Here is a 17,541-nt window from a genome sequence, read left to right as displayed (position 1 = left end):
TTAATACCAAAGAAATGAAATAATTTATGTGCTCATTAAGACACAAGTACAGACAGACGTTCACTATTGACAATTAAAAATTCTCCAACTTTGAAGTACTTAAACATAAATTAAGAGCGATGCTTTAATGCCGCTGCGGCAATAAAATTTGTTAAAAGCCTATAAATTTGTAGTTAAAGAAATAATTAAGTTTGGTAAGAAATCATAGAAAGCCAAGTGGCACATGTGCCTGCTCGTAACCTTAGATACGAGGAAACAGAACAGTTTTAATGTTCCTAGGCAGTAAATAATTTCCTTTTAAATTTCAAAGTGAAACGCGTGGCTGCTTCATCTTCAACTGTTGGCATCTCTTGGAAACCTTCACGCTAATTTATTTTGATACGTAAACCGCTTCAGTTAAAAGCCCGAACAATTACGCTCCCAATAAGCATATGTAAAAGTAACTTCAAGCACCCTACAGAGCTCATATGTATAAGTATTCCCACTCAAGGAGCTAACTTACAATTTTCAGCTGTACACGCAACCTCATAGTACGTAAAAAATATCTTTCTGATTTATTCGGAAGCTTGTATGCACACTTACTAGCACTTGGCATTGGAAAATATTATCTTGCAGATAATTTTGGGTTTTTTAGGATCCTTAACAATTGCAGATGGGGTTGAAATAAGTGGATTTTGAGACTACTAAGAAGGCTTAAAATATTTGAACAATTTATCCAAGAAATATGGTACTCAATTTATAGTTTAATCCTGTGAGAGGTTTTATTTGTTATTAGATGCTACTTTCGCATAGAATATTTCTTTTTCTTCACAATCATGTTACTTAAATACACAAGAACTTTGGCTTCAATTTATAAATCAGTTTCTTAATCCTATATAAGGATGTATATGTAATTGTTATATAAATTATTTTAAAGTGGAAACATATTATAAGATTCTCAACTAAACAGTTTACACTATCTATTCTTAATTAGCCAATTATTTCACATCTCATTGAATTTGCAGTTGTTTTCTTACCCTAAAGGAAGAGCAATTATTTTATTCCAACTATTTTTTTAAATACCCTCATAAAGAACTATTGAACTAATTGAAATATTAGACGTTAATTATATAAATTATATTATCCATAACTTAAACTACAAACCATAAAAATTATTTGAAAATGATTGAAGTGATTACTTTGGTTTCATACGAAAGGCTGATCGTTAGCTATCAACATTAAAAAGTTTAAAGGTACGATGACATATGAGCATATGTATTATGCTTACAATGAAGAAGCATCGTCATATATATTCAAATCAATTAAACTATATTAATGAATAAACCTACGTCATTTGCCTTATTCCGGATACTTCTTCAATGGATGGTATATGGTACTTCTGCCAAATAATTAAAATGCAAAAAATACAATGTTAGCAAAACTCGATTAAAGGCTTTATAACTTTATTTACTCATATATGATAACCACAATTTTACAACAAATAAATCAATAAATAAATCCTGTAGCAGACCACTAAAGTACCTTTGTGTAGTAACAACTATCTTACTGAATAAGGGGTATTCTGCTCACCTAATGACGCCTTGCAATTGGCACTCTATATAAGTAGAAGGCCATACTGAATACATTGGCTATGTAGAGGCTTTATCTATTCGATATGAATAACGTTAACTTAATTTTATGAAGCTTGGTTTATGAAACTAATTCAGTTGGTTTTCGGTAATGAATTTGTCAGAGTTTCTGTTCTGCTTTACCTCATGCCAGAGCCAGGTAAAGAGTTGTATAGTTATTTTTTTGAGAAACTCGACTTTTTTGAACTTTTATACTGACAGCAATCAATTCAATCCAGAGAAAACTCAAAACAGAATTTAGAGAATATCTTAGAATAATTAAAAATTACTGTTTCCATCGTCAACAGATTTTTATTTATCACAATTTTTACTTTATCCACTTTATAGCCAATAGTCAGGATGTGGAATATAGTAATTCTTCTATAAGCATTAAATTTTGTACCTGCAAATTAAGACCATGTAATTTTTTTTATATTGAACTCAAGTTTCACTGATAGGACAATGCAACAGTTGTGTGAACAGAAAATTAAGCTTCATGCTAACTCACAGATTAGATGAATATAAAGTCGCTCGGTTACAAAAAATAGATTGATATTTTCTTATATTAAGGCTAAACGATGATTTATTGGGGGTTAATTGTTTATTAACAAAACAATGTTTTCAACCTGCCTTCCGATATGCCTCAAATGCTATTGTATTCCTATAATCTCTTTGGTATGTTTCTAGTAAGTATGAGTAAGAATCACAGACAAATTCGATGAACAGTAGCTATTGAAGTGGCGACAGAGAAACTTTCTGTTCAGAAAATCACGATTATGGTTCATGTGATTTGATTGAAGTAGATGCAATTACACTGCATACGAATGCACAAACGCATCCTTATTAAGCTTTAAGTGGCCATATAAACACATCGATAAATTTGCGTTCATTTAAGCTTGCAATGCAGACAACCATTATTTCAGTATTTTGAAATTCTTTTTCCATTTAAGCATAAAATCACTGAAAGAAAATCGAACCTATAGTGCACAAGAATTGCACTTCAGTAGCATTAACAGCTTCCACATTATGGAGAAATGAAACTGCATTCAATAACGAAGGCAACGAGAACTGCACTTCATAATGCATTTTCGTCCAATTCAAAAAATGTACGCATCCCGAAATATTGCGAAACGATGGAGTGCCTCAACAAAAACATGATTTATGTTTAATGGCTGCACGGATTTTCGCTCATAAGTAAGTGCAAGTCTTCTTGAAAAATACATGCATGCGGCTTCCTGCTTGATCCTTTGGAGATGGGTCGAAATTTAAATCGCTATCCGCATACTCCCATATTCGTATTTTCGCATATGCGTATGTGAAGATTACTTCATTCGAAGAAACTTTATGTGGCGTATGTACGATATTGTAAGAGTCCTTGTTTAAAATATTAATTGATGATGGCGAAGAGCAAGGCTGCCTTGCCGCAGTTGTATCACGTACCACTGATTATTTAAAATTTTTTTAAGCACTTTACTCGTATTTACTCCATAAACAATTAGTGAAATTGAATTGAATTGCTTTATCGATACTCGTATATAAAATATTATATATAAGATCATATGAAATGAAGCTCTTTCAAAAGTAAAATAAAATAATATTTAATTATATTAAATTCTTTTAAGTGATTTCTCACTAGAATACGCATTTTTGTGATATTGAACAAAAACCAAACAACAATATTACTTTTGATTCAAATCATTTGTTTCGTTGCTAACAGATTTTCACAAATATTTTCCTTAAAATTTCAAATAAAATATTAATCAAAATTTTATTTTAATTCTAAGCAAATAAGTACTGCAGAACATTCGGAAGCATTGCATATTTGCCTCAATGGAGGAGATGCATAATACGTTTGAGAGCACATAAGAACTTAAAAGCAAATTCACTAAAAAATATAATCCCAGCATTGAAATTTATTTTATTTTCAGAATATTTTCTTTAATTTAATTTAAAATAAATTTATGAAATATATCAGATAAAATGTACTCTGTGTGTGTTAGTGCATTTAAGCTAACTTAAAATATTTCTTATTTTATAATAAAATAAATTTTACACAGACATATATGTGCAAATGCTCGATGCTACTAAGAATTTAATATCAGAATTCAAGAGCAATAACAATGATTTTCAAGGAATTCATATAAAATATATTTAATTTGTAAAAATATATAAACAATGAGACTCAATGTGAAAATATAAGCACCTTTTATTTACTTTTAATACTGCAATGGCCTAAGGGTTGGGTGAGAGGGTAGGAGCTCAGCATGTTAAAGCGAAACCAGATTAATATCACTCTAAATATGATATACCTGTAAGTAGCATACAGTACCCTGCAAGAGATCAGGAGCAAACCATCGAGTTTTGATAACAAAGGTGGAACAACAGCACACAAGGGAGATGGACAACTAGACTAAATCCAAATATAAATATCTGTCTCCAACGGAAATCGGAAGACACAAATTACTATCTGACTCAAATACTAACCGGACACGGATACTTTTACTAGTACCTGTACCGTATTGGAAAGGTGCCCGATTGTATTTATGGCGACGAAGACTGTACACAGAGACGATACAGAGTACATAATTTTTTAGCCTAATAGATGGCGCACATGTAGAGAGTGAGCGAGGTAGCGTTTTTAAATAGTGAATACAGAATATTAATGCAGGTTTTACTGCAATTGTGGGCCATATTTCAACAAAACAGTTGGTCGTAAAAGCAAAATAATGTAACATCAAATAAAGCCATTATGGTACTTGAATTTTTGAATAAAAATAATACTAATAATAAAAGTAAAAATAATTAACACTGACTCTAAACTTTAAATGCGGCAGGACACGAGTTCAAACCTTAGTACTTCCTGTCTCAAAAAATGATTTATGCATAATTAAATATAAAAAATAATTCGAAAATTCAGTTAAAGAATACATTATATCAGTGCCCATAGATCCTACGAGGAGTAAAGGGACCTAATTAAATAATTAATACATTTTTGTTGTTGTTATTGTTATGCACTATTGTTCACAATGTTTCTCTATTAAAACAATAGTTTTTATTAAGGAACATCCTTTCTTTTGTCATATCTCACTTTCAAAATCAAAAAATTCTGCTTTTTCAAAGGATATTCACCATATCCACCTGTTTTTTTTTTCCCGCGCGACCTTCGGCTCTTTCCGAAACTGAAAAATCGGAAAAGTAAAAAATCTTTTCAATTATATTCCAATAGTTTAAAACGCTTCAACCGTTATACTTAAGAGAATTTTTGGCGATGATCATAAAAAATGTTTTGAAAAAATCAGTGAACGTTAACCGTGCAGTGTTAACTCCAACTATATTTTAGAAAATATTTCAAATAAATGCGAATATAAAAAAACAACAAAAAATTAGATATTATGTTTTAAGACTAATCTTGTCGGTTTTGTGAATTTGGACTGGGTGAATATATGGTAATTTGCGATACAGCTCCATTTAAAATTAAATTTTGTAGCCCTAACTTTCTGCTCTATATATTCTATCGCACTTCGAATATACTGTATATGAAATCAATTATACAATATTTTAATAAAGAGGTTTTTTCGAACAGTAGTGAACTACAACAACAAAAATTTTATTTTTTACACTATATTAATTAATTGAATTTTTGACTGACAAAATTTTAATAAAAAAAATCTAAGGGGAAAATGCGATGAATTTGTATAAACAAGCGCAATCTCTAAACAAATGAATTTTTGGGCTGATCCTACAGCTCTTTTGAACCCCCGTCAAATAACAACTTTGATAGTTGTTGACCTACTATTAAAGAAAAAAAATATTCATTAACCGTGTGACTGCATTTAAATATTTACATTTCAAAAAGCTTCATTTGTCCTTAGACTAATGGAGCTCACGAGATACCATTTAAGCCGCAACTAAGAAGAGCAAACAAGGGCTTGCAAATTTTAGTCATACCGCAGAAACTTCTATTAACTTTGTTCTTTATTATTAAAAATACCAAAAATGACTGAAGTTAAATTATAGCAAAACCACACACAGTACTGTGCCCTTTTAATGGAGGGAGACGAAGGAAGGTAAGTTGTTGAGAAAAATGAAGTTTTCATAATTATTGCAAGGCTTCAGGTTTTGTTATTGTTGTGGCATGTGCAGTTATGCGCCTTGTTCCGACATATCCTTGCAGTTTCTACCTGTTGGAATTTTTTAATTTACTAGCAATTCTGCTGAAATGCAAACAATTTGTGGTTTTCATTGAGCAATAATTTTATTACAGCATTTCATATTTTATTATTATTTTTTTAATAATTTTTTTTTGTTATGCAAACTCATAATTAAATGCTAATGCCATGCTATTTGTTGTTGTTGCTCTTCCCTGTTACCCATTGCCCGTTGCCCGTTGATGTTACAGATGTTGCCGATGTTGCCGATGTTGATGCTTAGCTGTTGTATGAATATTTAAATAAATTTGAGAAATGTTAAGCGGTTTTGATTTTAAATTTATTTAGCAAAATTTTTGTAATTTCCCTCCCACACAAGCTACGACATTAAATTACAAAATCAGAGCCAGCAACATTTTTCGGTAAATGTGAAGCATATTTCACTTTTCACTTGCAATAAAAGACGGTTGAGAATTTTTCATTTGAATAAATCTGTAATGCTGCCTTTCTTTTCATTATTTGCATATTTTGTGTGAAAAACATTTTGACAAATGCTATCAAATCTACTGCCTGCCTGGCTTCAAGGTGTGCGGTTAATAGTTTCCGTTTTGTGCATTTCTTCAAACATGCCTTCGCAGGCAGGTCCTTTCAACCAGCATCCTTGCATTCGCTACACACGCTATACTGTGTGTGAAACGCAGTCACTCAATGATTTGCAACTGTACCAAACGCAGCAAGAAACTGATTTTTCACGCAACCAGAAGATTTGTTGGAAAGAAATTACATTAACAACGTCGCCTGCCCGCGCTGCAGCTGACGCAGACGTTATTTCTGTTGCTGCCACTGCCGTTTATATTGCTGTTGCTGATGCTGATGCTGTCGCTATTGCTGTTACTGTTGATGTTGATGTTGCTGCGTTTAACAGAATGGCAATGATGTGGCGTTGCTGTTGTCAAACTAAAAAATTTGCGGCATTTTGCTACGTTAAGCGCAGCAAACTTGATTAAATGTCAAACATTATGAGCACAGATGAAGTTTTCCTTTTTATCATTTTTCCTTTATGAACTGCAGTTCACTCCCCTTGCAGTATATTTCACACAGATGCATCTAACAATACGCAAAGGATATTTATTTCTCCACTCCGCCCTAGTGCGTTCATTGCTTTTTGTGAATTGCAGCTGCAGTGGAAAATTGAGTACAAAAATTTTTGTTATAAATTCAAATTTGTTTTCTTCTCGTTTTGCTATTCAAATTTATTTTAGTGCTAAAAATATTTCAATTTTTTATACGCCATTATTCTTAATATATTTGAATACATATACTTATGCATGTACAGAAATACATACACATATATACATGCCGCAAACGTGGAAGATCTGAAAATGGAAGCTGGATGCATACAATGTACATGTGCACTAATCCGTTGATGCATTAGCGAAAATTAGAGTGCAAATTAATAAAAAGGAAATTATTCATTTTCTGTGGAGTACGGGTGGAAAAATCCCTATAAATATTAATTATATCAGAAAGTATTTGATTCAGTAGAGCAGTTGTTGCAGTTGTTTTTTATTCAACTTTTGAAACACTCTCAAGATTATTTTTATGGAAGAATTCAGATATGCTGTGTTTATGCAAATATTCGTTACTTAATCATAATATCATAAAATTATATTAACTGTATATTCAGACCAAGAATCTAATTGATTAATAATTAAATGAAGTAGCAGACTAGTAGTAGAAATGTTCGTCGCTCGGATGCCGAGCTAGTGACTGTCGACTATACTTTCGAATCTTTTAATGATTTTATCTACCTTGATACCGCCATGACAAATAACACCGATGTCACCATACAGTAGGTGATGCTTTCAGTAAAGAATCGCAGTATGCAATTGAGATGTAGAGCTCTCTCTCAATAAACAAAACTTACGCTTTATAGGTTGCTCATCATTTCTATGCTTTTTTATAGCGCAGAAGCATGCACGTTATCACAAAATTGTGAAGCAACACTGGGAGTGTTCGAGAGAAAAGTTCTTCGGAAAATCTTGGGTCCTCTACGAATTGGAGACGACTACGACATATGAATGAACCATGAGCTGTACGAGTTTTATCCCGACATTAATATAATTCAGCGAATTAACAAGTTGAGAGACCAATAACCGGACTTGATGTACGAGACTGGGGAAGGTGTGCAAGAAGCAGAGGTGCCTGTAGGGACATGCTGCGTCAGGCCGAAACCCGGTAACGGATTGTTATGATCAAACAAGTAAATAAATAAGTAAGTAATAATTAAATAAATTTTGAGCTTAAGGATCTCCTTTCCATTGCTACTACAAAATTGATTTACTGTCAAACGAAATAAAATTCTTATGCCTTGCTTTACTATGTCATCTTAAATGACGATTATAATTGACTGGTGTGTCAAATGTACTTTTATAACATGACAAGAATGCGAATATGGCATCATATGACTATCGGTTTTCATTATACTGACAATATTTGACATTGAAAATGGTATAGTGAAAATGAAGCATTAGTTAGATCACAATTTTTAGATGCATAGATTATTCTTTGATTGTTAATCACCTCACTTTTGAATAGTCCATCCGAAATGTACGGACACGCATTTCATTTCTATTCCTAACTACAACAGTAAAGCTTTTACGTCATTAACTTAGTGTATTATTGCGTAAAGGTACCGGTACTATATATAGTAGCTTTTTAGTAAATTGTTTGCCATAGTTTTATGGCAAAAGTACCAGATCCTAATTTTTTAATCCCTAAACCTTAAGAGGTCCAATAATATTATGTTGATGACTTTTACATAATGTGAACGGTGTAATTTGAATGATTTGGCTTCTAGATATTCCTTCCTGGTTAACAAACTATACAAACACTTGTGATTGTTTCAGAGATTCTAAAAAGTATTTCAATCAATTTGCTACAATTTTTTAAAATAGAGGAAATAACATAAAGATTAAAGATGGGTCTTAATTATTAGCCGGAATCTGACAAAATGTTTAATATCATACAGTAAGTACACTTAGAAAAATAATTTGGTTAATTTAACTAGATTTTTACTAAATCTCACGTCAAAATATTCTTATTCGTCGCATCATGTTGGTTCAACCATACCACTTGTGCGTTTTCATATCTCCTTTCCCATATGAATTAATATTTTTCTAAGAAAATGATCAGGTCAATTTAACTAGTACATGGTCAGAGCAACTTTTTTTAACTAGATGTTCGAATTTGATAGATCAAATGTGATAAGCATTGAAAAATGTCTAATGAAGAATGGAAAAACATTGCCAATTCAATAATATGAAACTCACATGAAATTATTTGAACATTATTTTCGAATGTTTCATGTCTTTCTTCCCAATATTTGAGATCGGCATATAATCCATAATAAATCTAAATAAATCATGTCAAAGACTTGTTTTTCCTTGAAATCATATTTTTAATTTTAAAAAAAAATTTATATTATTTTATGCAAATATATTGAGGTATTTGCATTGCGACCCACTTGGAGTAACTGTCCAAGTCAATCAATTTTCTTCATAAATTGTTGTCTTTAGTCTACATTACAGCGTTTTATTTCTCTACCCGATATGAGATGATAGTTATCTCATAATACTTCTCTCAGACAAACTCACAGCACAACCTACAAATTCGCTTAGAGTTAGTTCTAATTTTTGTAAGGTAATTATTTAGCCTGCATGCCCTGTCAGAATTTCAGTCATGATTCCTAAATTAATATTGCTTAGTTACATAGAATCCTTAATTGATTTTAGGTTAAAAGTTCATATAAGTGGTGTGGACTGTAACTGTCATAGTAGATTGTAACACAATAGCTTTCCTTGTTCTTCCCTTTCTCTTTGAATCAGTGAAAAGAAATAACCCAAGTCAAAGAATTGTTATTTTGTACCACTCTAGCACTCTAATAATCTAAATTATTATTACGTATAATTAACTTTTTAGTATGTGAACTATATTATAAAATTTCCAGCAAAAACCTCTTTTTAAAAGATCAAATGTACATATTACCATATACAGGAGAATCTTTACATAGCGACTTAAGTGTTCTCTTGACTCAAGTTTAAAATGTTTATTTTATCGGAATTTCCTAAATAATCTCCAACTAAAATTATTACTGTTGTATAAGTTTAATCTGAGATTAGTTAGAAAAGAAACATTTTAAACTTTTTAGCACAATATGAGGGTCACTTTTTTGAACCTTGTGAACACTGATTGTAGATCACTTGAGTCAGTGTGTATAGTATCCTATATTTAATACAATAGACTAGATCTATCAAAGAATCAACGCATGTTTCATTATATAAGCCTTAAAGAAAAACTAGTTTAGGTCATGATTCAATAATGTAGTTATAGACGTTGTCCTCAAAACCGGAAGGATTATAGTTCCTTGGTGTTAATTACTATCTAACGTATATTTTCAAATTTAAAACCATTTTAAGTGCTAATGAAAAGAAATTATTATTATAAATAATAATTTATATATATGAAAATCATGCATATATAACTAACTTTCTTCTTTTAAGGCCCAGCTTAAAGTCTAATAGCCAATGACTAATGCAGTCAATGATTAAAGCAATAAATAAATAAATTAAGGCAAATACAATTATTAAAATCAAATGCAATCTGATGCTAAATAAATAAATTAAATTAATAGCTCCGATTTATATGGAATTATGCAAGACAAATCAATGCAAATATGAACAAATGAACAAATATGCGTGCAGTTGATTGCATAATTAAATAAATGCGTAAATCTGCATATAAAAGTCAGCTACAAGTCCTTTATAAGGACGAAAATATAAAAAACTTGCTTAGTTTTACTACATATCCCTGAAGCATATTAACCTCATAATGTTGATACCCGCAACAAATTTTTGGTCGAAACTTATTAATTTAATAGGTACTTGTAGAATATATTAATTAATTACTTTTATTTATTGTACTTAAGCATATTTATAATTAATTAATAATATTAATATTAATAATTATAATAAATTAATTTAAAATTTTTCAATTTCAGTACAAAAATATCTTTTGGACACGTATTCAATATGTATTTTTTGGAATCAGGATATAGATTTTCAATTAGAAATGAACTCAGATACTAATGTGAGACCACTTGTAAATATTCTGGTAGCGAACCTCAATGCATCATTCCCGAATGATATCTATAGCTATGAAAACAAGGAAAAACATTTTAATGAAAATAATTTAGATTATGATACCTTGGATAAAAAATTAACAGTGGCTATAGAAAATACATGCTGTGAGGTGGATTAAGCCATTTTTCTATATTAGAAATAATATATTTTACTCTTTCGATCTTTTAGGTATTCATTGTGTTTCAGGATGACATACCTACCTTTGCCAGATCCTTTCGAAAGTCTAGCGTGTACTCTATTTGGCGTTCAATGCGCAACAAATTCCTTTTTATCTACCGAAATGACTTAAAACATGAAAATTATTTTTCAGAACCGTTTATCTTTAGAGGTGAATAGATACTTAAAACAAAATAATTAATTGCACTTTAAATTAAAATATTATTTTTCATAAAATTGAAGAATTCGCCGTCACTACAAAATTTTTTTTCAGATCAACCAAATATTCTAATAATAGAAGGAGAAACTCAAGAATCTTCTGTATTTAAAATAAAAACTAATAAATTTGTTGGTTCGTCTAAAGAAGATCAAAGTAATATTCAACTAATTGACACTTACGATGCTGTATCTAATATTTTCAGTAAAGGCGTGAATTTGTATCCTGACAAGTTAGTAAATTTACAAGGACGAGGAATTGTAATATCGGCATTTGACTATAGACCCTTTGTTGCTGTTAGCAATGTGAGTGAAAATTCGATATTTATTATCTCAAAATTTGCTATCAATACTTAACATAATTTAAGGATATGCCACCTAATATGGTCGACGTATCCAGAAATGCAAATGATGATATATACATGGATGGCACTGAAATACGTTTAGTGCTCATATTTTGTGAACTTTATAATTGTACTGTACAAGTGGATACAAGTAGGTCTCATCAATCATAGTCTTATTGATTAAAATTTCCAATTGACGCAAAAATATCTTTGACTTTATCTCTTCAATAAATAACAAAGCTGAGAAAACTGAATGGGGTTTCATATATCCCAATGGTACTGGTGATGGAATACTAGGCTTAGTTGTTTCTAAACAAGTTGATATTGGAATGGGTGCATTTTATTTATGGTAATTTTATATATATATATTTGAACAACAATTCTACATTCTATTGCATTCTACTGTTATGTTGCTCCACACAAAAATGATGACGATATTCACTGAAGATATCATAGCTTGTTTTTTGCAAGTTATTAAAAATTGCACAAAATCTTCATGAAATCAATTTTGTTTATATAATATATTTTAATAGTGCTATTGTTAAATATGAAAATTGGGCACATAACCACTGATATGGTATTAAATGTCTTCGATGCGGAAGGAACACAATAAAATAATCGAATTGAAAATGAGAATCTACTCTCTCAGTCTGATCGTGATATTCTCGATTATCAGAAAAGTAGCTTATATGATAAAGAGTAGAGTTGTATGAGATACTAATATCTTATTAATTAATTTAAATTATTTGCAATATCCATTTCAAGCACTTAATTCTAGTATTTACTAGATCTCTAAGCTCAGTTTAAAAGTAACTGCTCTAGAAATAACGATGGCGTGATATTGATACAAATGGTAGTTGAAGGAATACTAGTATGATGACAAGACATTTTAGATAACCATTTCAAGCCCAAGAACCCATTTATTTATTTAATGAACTAAAAAGCATTGCAGTATTTTCCCAATAATTGACTTTAGTTATCTGTATCCTGCAGTACATATAAGTCCGATCGGGTAACGTTAAATGGCGTTAAAAGAATAAGATTTCGTACTAAAAAACTTTTGACAATTTGCTAATTGGTGGACTTAGTTTTGTTTGAACACACGTCAAGATGGGCACTAGCAAAGAGAAAATATGCCATTTGACAAATGTAATGTTTTGGTCCTGATCTGTAGCAACAAATCATGCGCAAATTCGATTTCGTCTATTCCGTTTCGTTAAATTTGACGTCAATCTAGTAATCGAAATTGTCGAGTCCGACTGTCATGTAAGTCACCGTCACCACTTCGACTGCCCAAGACCTAAAAATTGCACAAAAAACCATTTGGAACCATTTAAATAAGGCTCGATACAAAAAAAAGGTACATGTATGGGTGCCATTCAAGTTAACGCAAAAAAATCTCATGAACCGAATATTCATTTGCAAATTGTTGCTGAATCGTAACAAAATCGAGCCATTTCTGGAGTGTTTGGTAGCTGGTAATGAAAAGTGAGTAAGGATCACTTACGACAACATCAAACGAAAACGGTCGTGGTTGAATCACGGTGAGCCAGTTGCAATGGGGACGAAGCCAGGATTGAAGGCCAGGAAGGTTTCGTTATTTGGGATTGGCAGCGAATCATATGCTATTAACTGCTACCTTACAGCAGAACTCTTAATTCGGAACTGTACTGTCAACAATTGGACCATCTGAAGGTAGCAATCGCCCAGAAATGGCCAACTTTGCGCAATTGGAATTGTGTTCCATCAGGAAAACGTCAGACCATTGATAATGACTCTGCCAAAGTTTCGGAAGCTTAATTAGAAAACTGTTACACATCCACCTTATGGTCCAGACCTGTTACCAAGTGATTACCATTTGTTCCTATGTTCCTGTTCATAATGAACGAGTTTTCTTGTGAAAAATTAGCTTCAAGAGAGGCTTGTGGAAATCGATTGTGTTAATTTTTTGCCAATAGGAACGATGACATCTATGAGAGATGCACAATGAAATTAAATTATAATTAATAGAAACAAGATATCGAACAAAACGGTACATATTTGACCTAAATTTGATCATTCTAACTGTGGTAAATTAGCCATCAATTTTATGTAAAATAATGACTGTCTTTTTATAACTTCAATTACTGTGAAGCTCATAAAGACAACACAAGTGGAAAGATTTTAAACTTATATCATTTAAAAATGATTTTTTTGGAGATTAGGCATTGATAATAATGATTCACTTATATTCATTTGATTTTGTTCCTATAACTTAACACGAATTTACTGTCTCTTGATAATTTTATATTAAAAATTCTCTTACACTCTTATATCTAAATTCAATTATTAAGGTACATGTGTTATATATCAGTGGACATGACATCTATAACTGGGAGATCCGGTGTAACATGTATGGTACCGGCTCCAACAAGAGTAACAAGTTGGTTCCTGCCATTTAAACCATTTCAAACACTTCTTTGGTGTGGAATTCTCGCTTGTTTATTAATAGAAACAATTGGATTACTAATGACTTACCATTTCGGGAATTCTGTGGAGAATACAAAGAAGTCATGGACTAAAAGTTTTCATTTTGGTTTAGTAACGACTCTGAAATTATTTGTGTCACAAAGTTCCGGTAAAACTCTTAGCGCTTCATCTGTGCGAGTAATACTATTTTCCTGTTATGTGATCGATATTATTATCACTAGCATCTACGGTGGAGGTCTAGCGTCTATCTTAACACTGCCAACGTAAGTATAATAATGAACTTAAGTATTAAATGCAATATATTTAGAAGTTAATTTATTCAGCTAATAAGATGATTATTGAATTCACATGCTAATATATATATAGAAATATCTATTCAATAAATTTATATTTATTTACATTATCACGAAGAAGTTTTATCTAACACTTTCCTTGTCGACAGAGGGCCATCACTACTTCTTACGTTGAAACTTTCACAGTTGTCATATGGCTATAACATATGAAATTTGGTTAATATAATGAGAAAGAAAAGATATAATAAATCTGCCATTACAATTGAATTTAATAATTCCATATACACTAATGATGTAATATCATTGTAGACTTGGTGAAGCTGCTGATTCTATGAAACGTTTATATGAACACGGTCTGGTATGGAGCGGTACATCTGACGATTGGACTTTTCCTTTAAGAACAGTAACTGATGTAAGTTGTCAAAAACCTATAATATTTAGAAAGAAAGAAATTAAAAAATGCAATATTTGTTACAATTAGCCAATTTCGCAAGGTCTTTTACATAAATATAAGTCGTACAGCTTTGAAGAAATGAAAATAAAAGCCAAAACTGAAAATATGGGTTTCATCTTGGAACGTCTGGAATTTGGTTAGAAAAATTTATTTCAAATTTTTTTTAGAAATAATCAATGTGAAAATAATTATATAAAAATTATTTATTCACTTTTAGGTCACTTCGCTAATGGATACTATATTACTAAAGAGGCCTTAGATCGTCTAAAAATTATGCACGATGATATCTACTATGAATACACAACTTTTATAGTACGGCGCTTGTGGCCTTTTTTGAGTAAGTTTAATAACCTTATTTCTACCTGGCGTTCAGCTGGTTTTGCCAAGTTTTGGGAGTGGAAGGCCTCAGCAACTTATCTTAATGAAAACGAACAGGAACAAATACAGTCATCAAAAAATCCAACCTTAAAGTTAGGTCCTACAAAACTCGATATGGCAAATTTTGCTGGCATTCTGCTTATATGGATTGTGGGTATATCAATTAGTATTGTTGTGTTTATTATAGAATACTTTTATGCTAAAGTCTACTATATTTAAGACGTTCTGTAATACTACATACCATAGATTGCTTACTTATTTATGTAATTTTCCACACAAAAATAAAACTACAATAAATCGATTTCTGCGCTTCTTTTTTCTTTACGTATTTGTTGGCAACTTTTTAATGTGGTATTTCGCACCGAATTACCGAATTTGATTGAATCGGAATTTCTGTTTTATTGAATCTTGAATGAAATCAATTTCAATGAAAGAAAGTTGGAGAAAGATTTTAACTTTGATTGATGGAATTCAAATTTTTGTGGCACTTTTTATATAATTTCGTCTTCACAGTTCAATATTAAAATCCTGAGAACCAACAAGTGATTGCTCTGAAAATAAGTACCAACAATAACGGCTGCACAAATCTTCGAGATTAACAATGAATAAAATATTTACAAAATAATTGAATTCACTCATCAAAATAAATACAAGAAAAGTTAAACTAAAGTTTAAAATTAGCTGAATTTAATAAAAAAATTTTTATGCATTTATCGTACCATTTTAGAATATAAGGCACCACTAATCGCCATAGTTACTATGTACTAGAAATTGTGCTAAATTTATTTTAAGCAAATACCATTAAAAGAAAATAAATTTATTTCCAGTATTAAAATTTAGTTGAACTTTACTACAAAGGACTCTGGTTAAACTATTCCAATATGCCAATAAAATTAAGAAAATAACTGCTTTGCATGGGGACAAGAGAGCAACTTTTCATCGCAAGATATTTGAACCCATTGAATATCTATCAATTCATTTGTGAAAAGATAGTATAAGAACACCAATTGAATGAATGTGTGATAAGTTTTTGACAATCAAAGTGTTGACAGTGATAAATTTTTCCCAAAATGCGCAACAAACCAATGTGCCTTTCCGTTCCGTTGGAAATTACTTTCTCGAATAACTTTTTCCTATCTTAAGATACAAAGTGACATATTTTTAAAGTTTTCATAAAACCACATGGAATTTATGCAATCTATTTTCCAATTTAAATTTGCATTTGTTAGAATAATAATCTCCAAAAACTCTTGCTTTCTGTTTTAAGTGAACGAGAGTGTTGAACAGATTTTTGACAAATGCTTAATAAATCAATTCTTTCTATTAAGCAAATATTATCTACCGTAATTGTAATGAATATAATTTCTTTATTGCAAAAACTTAAACAATTTGAACCTCGCAATCAATCTCGAAATTCATCGCAGATGTTATTTTTATTTAATGATTCATTTTTTAATGAATGCAATGGTGTGATTTACGCAGTTTTGGCTTTCAACGACACTGCTTTTCCGAACAAAGCTTTCTCAGTCAATCTAAAAACAGTTCTGCGTTTTCATAAGTCATCAGATAATGCAAAGTTATTACAGCACTATCTTAGTAAGATAATTTAATACACCTAAGGCCGAATATTTCACGCACATCATAATGATCTGGTCAGATCAGATCATAGTGGCATCATATCAAATCTAGCCAACAAAGCAATATATGCCGACAACCACTAACTCTTTCATGATTGATGGAACTTCAAAATATAAAGGTTGTTTGATAAGATAACCGTCTACTATTTATGTGTTGATAGTAAATCTATGATATTGAGAACATATTAATATTACATTTTTTATAAGAACATAACCAAAACTTCATTTTGATCTGTCTGGACCATTGATTGCTTACAAGACTTTTAAAAGAGCCATGTAAATCTATTCTTTAAAAATGCAATAAATTGAATATGTCTTAGTAGGTAATTAAATTATTTGTAAAAAATTAATAATATTATATATATAATATTAAGTGAAATTGTTTCTTTAAGACACTCCCCGTTCAAACTGAATCAACATTAGAACTAGTAGCAAAATCATCGATTATTCGGTAGAGATTTATTGCGCTATCGATTGGTAAATATGGGTTCAAGCTAGATTGACCATGGATTTGTCGAATTTTGTTGCCCAAACGAATGTTTTTAAAGTAATCTAACATTTACTAATCTAACGAATAACATTTTTTTTAGGAGAATAATCATTTATATCTTTCACAAATATATTTATCAAATCAAATA

At 30.8% G+C, this 17,541-nt stretch overlaps 1 protein-coding gene across 1 annotated transcript; it reads left to right on the top strand.

Moving 5' to 3' along the window:
• The first annotated feature begins 6,381 nt into the window (after window positions 1–6,381).
• LOC119686046 lies at window positions 6,382–15,485 on the top strand. The gene is made up of 10 exons (XM_038100508.1): window positions 6,382–6,633; window positions 7,480–7,521; window positions 11,125–11,284; window positions 11,387–11,634; window positions 11,697–11,823; window positions 11,913–12,021; window positions 14,006–14,404; window positions 14,744–14,846; window positions 14,916–15,024; window positions 15,106–15,485. The coding sequence occupies exons 1-10, from the start codon at window positions 6,382–6,384 to the stop codon at window positions 15,483–15,485; spliced, it is 1,929 nt and encodes a 642-aa protein (XP_037956436.1).
• Window positions 15,486–17,541: the final 2,056 nt, after the last annotated feature.

Source organism: Teleopsis dalmanni, chromosome 1 (assembly GCF_002237135.1).
Source record: "Teleopsis dalmanni isolate 2A chromosome 1, ASM223713v2, whole genome shotgun sequence".
NCBI lineage: Eukaryota > Metazoa > Arthropoda > Insecta > Diptera > Diopsidae > Teleopsis > Teleopsis dalmanni.
This window is presented reverse-complemented; position numbering and strand designations above follow the sequence as displayed.